The sequence below is a fragment of the Buceros rhinoceros genome, unplaced genomic scaffold (genome assembly GCF_000710305.1).
Source record: "Buceros rhinoceros silvestris isolate BGI_N320 unplaced genomic scaffold, ASM71030v1 scaffold8807, whole genome shotgun sequence".
In the NCBI taxonomy this organism is placed as follows: Eukaryota; Metazoa; Chordata; class Aves; order Bucerotiformes; family Bucerotidae; genus Buceros; species Buceros rhinoceros.
The window spans coordinates 51084-53724 of NW_010420391.1; the positions used below are offsets into that span (position 1 = coordinate 51084).

The following is a 2641-nucleotide window of genomic DNA, read 5'->3' on the forward strand; positions in this document are numbered from 1 at the left end:
TGCTGGAACGTTAAGTACAGGTGTTAGCAAAGAGAAGATTTCTTCTGGATGTGCTGACATCACTTTAGCGTGTAGGACTTCTTGCAGCATCACCTTCTCAAACAGCACTTTGATCCTCCCACAGAGAGACTCAGGGACACGGCTCGTTGCAGCAGGTCTGCTTCCAAGTGTGAGCCATCAGGAGACTAAACAGGGTGAGTCATATCAGCGATCTTGACATTGTCACAACCTCTATTAGCTTTACAGCTGCCATGAAACTCTGATCTTTAGGATGGAAAAGATGGTAGTTGATGAAGTCGAGTCAGGGTTAAACACAAGTTATTACTGACAAAGGGCCCGTAATAGCAGCTTTTTTTCTTCTCCGACAGCATCTCTCTCCAGTAACAGCACAAGAAAAGGACTTATTTCTGAATGAATGTACATATTATATTTTCCCTTGCTTGAGCTGAGAACTAAAGCAAAGATGCCTCTCTTGAGCAAGGGCTTGGATCAAGTGACCTCTAGAAATCCCTTCCAACAGAACGCTTTTGGCAGCTCTGTGACAGCAATTCCTTCTGTCCTGCGTGTCTCCCTGCTAAAGCGTGAAGCTACATAAAGCGACTGCATAGGCTCTGGGCATTGGTCTGTACAGCACGCAGCTCGGAGACAAGCACTAACTTGTCAGCTGCTGCTTGGAGGTATTTTCACTCACTTTCTCTGTAATCCGCCACTCTTCATTTTTGGATGACCAACACAGAAGGAAAAAATGTTGGAAAGGGGAAAAGTTATTGCACAAAGCCAAGTAGGCAAGATACATATATTCCACAACAGCGGTATCTCCCTTCCCTATAAAACCTTTGAATTTGCAGGATGGAATAACTTTTTTCAGTCAAGAATGAAGTATTAGGTTACAAGAGATACGTCTGTGAAAGTACCAGTTCACTGCTCAGCCAAAAAAAATGCAAATTCCAGAAATCATGTAATACAATCCTTTATTCACTATATCTTTAATAAAAGAGCCGGCTTTCCTTTTAAAAAAGAGAGATGTTTTGTAACTACAGGCAGAGTTTTATTTAAAATTACTGAGTGAACTACAGCTCATTCTCTGCTATCTTTCTGAAACCCTGAGGCGATTGACGCAGGAAAGGGTTGCAAATCATTCTGTCAACAAAACAGGCGGGTGAGTTTACTGAAGGAAGTGTCTCTGCGCAAGGCCCAGGCAGTAAGTACTCTTGGTGGACACTGCCCTGTTACCACAGCGACTTCAAACCCGTCACACCCGAGTTTATGCCAGCCGGAGAGGGACACACAACTTTGCCCTGCGCAACCCATGGTTTTTTCTGTGAACTCCTCTGTGGGAATCTTTCTGCAGACTGGAAGGAAAGGCACAGAGCTCTGCTGCAGCTCGTCAAGGATGCATACAAACCACTACAAACCATAAAAATGAAAAAAGGTATTCCAGTGCCTCAAGCTGTACCTCATCGCTTAAATGTGTTTCATCTCCCAGGACTGAGTGCTAGAAACTAGAACAACATTTACACTCGAGAACTTCCGTGGTCTAGCAACAAACGTAGTGACTTGAGCCTTGTATGCAGATGGATGTCCGGTTTTTTAGATATGGTTCAGAACGAGAATTCTGCTTAACTTAAATTCCCATAACTGTAGGTCCCCAAAGGTATATTTTTATCTTTAGTTCCTGTTATGGACAGGGAAAATTGTTATTACTGCTTCACATTGTCTCTCTTTCCTTGAAACAGGATAATGTGGATCTTGGTGACCTGATGTTTTCCCTCTGCTACCTTCCAACAGCTGGTAGACTAACTATTACGATAATAAAGGCAAGAAATTTAAAGGCAATGGATATCACAGGAGCATCAGGTAGGAATGAATGTAATGCTCAATGTGGATTTCTGTCCCATTTCCCTCCTGAGACAAAGAATTCAGCACTATCAAATTCCAGAATAATTTTTGAGAAGAGTGTTCTTACACTGTGAGCTCTTGAGTTACCTGAGTACAGGAGTCTCTAAGAAATAAATAATCTATTTTAGTTTGCTAGGTTGCAACCACCAGTTTAAAATAATCTGCTCTTTAAAAGACTGCAAGATTCCTACTTCTAAAGCCACGGCGATTCCAAACAGCACAAGCTGGCCAAACTGCGTTCGTACCACCGGGAATCTGTTTGCACAGCAGACCGTTTGCTATGGCCATGGCACGGAGGCAGACCGACCCTCTCTGACAGTCTCCAAGAGCCACTGAGCCAATTCTGCTGTTGTTGGCGTACGGACAACACAGTCATCCTCCCACAGTCCTTCAAGCAACTGCTTCAAAATTTGATGAAGGCAAGAAACTAATTTAAATAAGAGTTCATAGATGAATTTTAAATACTAGCAGGGAGTTGTAGAGCTCACAGAAAAAAGATACAATAAAATAGCTTTTTAAAATTACATTCAGGAGTTTAAAAATAATTATAATTCTCTAGAGAAATACAAGCCACTAATTGTTACACTTTGAATTATATATAACCATATAAATCCCACTGTGCAAAATATTGTCACCTTCTGTCTGTCCTACAGATCTGTACACGTAATTAGGCTGTTATAAATAGGCCGATGCACAGGCTGTTGTGTAAAACAGTCACGTATAATACGGATCCGCAGATATT

At 41.8% G+C, this 2641-nt stretch overlaps 1 protein-coding gene across 1 annotated transcript in view; it reads left to right on the forward strand.

Annotated features, from left to right (window-relative positions):
• Window positions 1–2641, forward strand: part of SYT9 (synaptotagmin IX) — a gene marked incomplete at its 5' end in the record, with an annotated part of 29839 nt that overhangs the window by 24496 nt on the left and 2702 nt on the right. The window contains one exon of the mRNA XM_010139295.1: window positions 1737–1857. Coding sequence (XP_010137597.1) covers window positions 1737–1857 — 121 coding nt within the window. The remainder of the gene's footprint in view (window positions 1–1736; window positions 1858–2641) is intronic.